This window comes from Amblyraja radiata, chromosome 7 (genome assembly GCF_010909765.2).
Source record: "Amblyraja radiata isolate CabotCenter1 chromosome 7, sAmbRad1.1.pri, whole genome shotgun sequence".
Taxonomy (NCBI): Eukaryota; Metazoa; Chordata; class Chondrichthyes; order Rajiformes; family Rajidae; genus Amblyraja; species Amblyraja radiata.
Genome location: NC_045962.1, coordinates 81,300,007 through 81,301,920, shown reverse-complemented (window position 1 = coordinate 81,301,920; position 1,914 = coordinate 81,300,007). Strand labels below are relative to the sequence as shown.

Genomic DNA, 1,914 nt, shown 5'->3' with positions numbered 1-1,914 from the left:
TGGTCTCCATATTGGAGAAAGGGCATTCTTGCTATTGAGGAAGTGCAGCGTATGTTCACAAAGTTAATTCCCGAGATGGCGAGACTGTCATATGTTGAAAGAATGGAGCGGCTGGGCTTGGATACACTGGAATTTAGAAGGATGTGAGGGGATCATATTGAAACATATATGCTTATTAAGGGATTAGACACGCAAGAGGCAGGAAACATGTTCCCGATGTTGGGGGAGTCCAGAACCAGGGGGCCACAGTTTAAGAATAAGGGGTAGGCCATTTAGAGCGGAGATGACAAAAACCTTTTTCACCCAGAGAGATGTGAATCTGTGGAATTCTCTGCCTCACGGCAGTGGAGGCCAATTCTCTGGATGCTTTCAAGAGGGAGTTAGATAGAGCTAAAGATAGCGGAGTCAGGGGATATGGGGAGAAGACAGGAACGGGCTACTGATTGTGGATAATCAGTCATGATCACAGTGAAGGGCCGAATGGCCTACTCCTGCACCTATTGTATTTTGCCTATTGTATATGTGTGTGTATGTATACATATATGTTTGTGTATGTGCATATTTCTATGTATTTATATTTTATACACACACACACACACGTATATATACATTTTATATATAGATATACATATCTACAAAAATACACTGAACTTTTTGTTTATTATATTGAAGATATTGAATTTATCATATTGTTTACAGATTCTGTTGTGCTGCTGCAAGTACGAATTTCTTTGTTCTGTTTGAGACACGTGACAATAAAACACTCTTGAAGTGATCTCTGAGTGAAATCACAAGGAGAAGGAAGGCAAGGTTGTGCAAAGTAATGGGCTGTCCCACTTTTCGAGCTAATTCAAGTTCTCCCGAGTTTCCCCTGATTCAAACTCGGCGAATTACGGTATTGGCAGCTCGTAGGTACTCGGGGCTCTCGTGGACATTTTTCAACATGTTGAAAAAACTTCACGAGTCTTCCCGAGCTTCACCGCGTTTCCGAGAACCTGCCGTTAGCGTTACAAGCCGCTAAGAGACGTCCCGAGCTCCGACGTACCCGCCACATACATTCTACGTACTTACCACGAGTTTGATTTTTTTTAAAACTCGGGAGAGCTCTTGCATTAGCTCGTACATTGGGACAGCCCCATCAGGGTGAGAACTTCCAAAGGGTCAGAAAGCATTGTACCTTAATGCGTAGAGCAGCATGAGTTAAGGGCCTGTCGCACCAGCATGCAACTGTATGTGTCTAGCGCGACCAAACGTGGTGGCTTGAGGCGTACGGCCCTCGCGGGGCCGGTCCCACTTCCAAACGCGGAGTCGTCTGGAGTTGTGCGGGGCTGGTCCCGACATCAGTTGGGCAGGAGGTGGGCCGACTGAATTTGGACGTCGCACGGCATCGGGCGGTTACGTCATCACGCAACGGCACGCCGGGCGGTGACGTCACCGCGCAACGGCACGCCGGGCGGTGACGTCACCGCGCAATGCCACGCGCTAGGCGTACGCCGTCAAGACGCTGCGTACGGCGTCGAGACGCTGCGTACGCCCATCGAGGCGCTGCGTACGGCCTCAATGCGGCTGCGGGCCGACAGGCCGTTGCCGCGCGGGATTTTTGGACAGTGTCAGTTTTTCGGAGCCCCGCGCGATGTCGGGACCAGCCCCGCACAACTCCATACGGCTCCGGAGATCGAAGTGGGACCGGCCCCGTGGGGCCGTACAGCTCAAGCGACCACGTTAGGTCGCGCTCGCCGCATGCAGTCGCATGCTGGTGGGACAGGCCCTTTAGGATGTGGTTTGGCATAAACTCAGAAGTAAGGATGGTGGATTAAATGAGGCAGGTCTGTAGAGTACAGGCATGATTAAGTGTGGAAATAACATGGGCACGAACTTGAGAAGCATGGATCTAGGTAGAGTGGATGTGGAGAG

The 1,914-nt window shown here is 50.2% G+C and overlaps 1 protein-coding gene across 1 annotated transcript in view; it reads left to right on the top strand.

The window, feature by feature from the left end:
• The first annotated feature begins 1,843 nt into the window (after positions 1 to 1,843).
• Positions 1,844 to 1,914, top strand: part of LOC116974899 (contactin-associated protein-like 4) — a 16,436-nt gene continuing 16,365 nt past the window's right edge. Inside the window, exon 1 of the mRNA XM_033023509.1 lies at positions 1,844 to 1,895. Within this exon, the coding sequence (XP_032879400.1) occupies positions 1,844 to 1,895 (52 nt within the window). The remainder of the gene's footprint in view (positions 1,896 to 1,914) is intronic.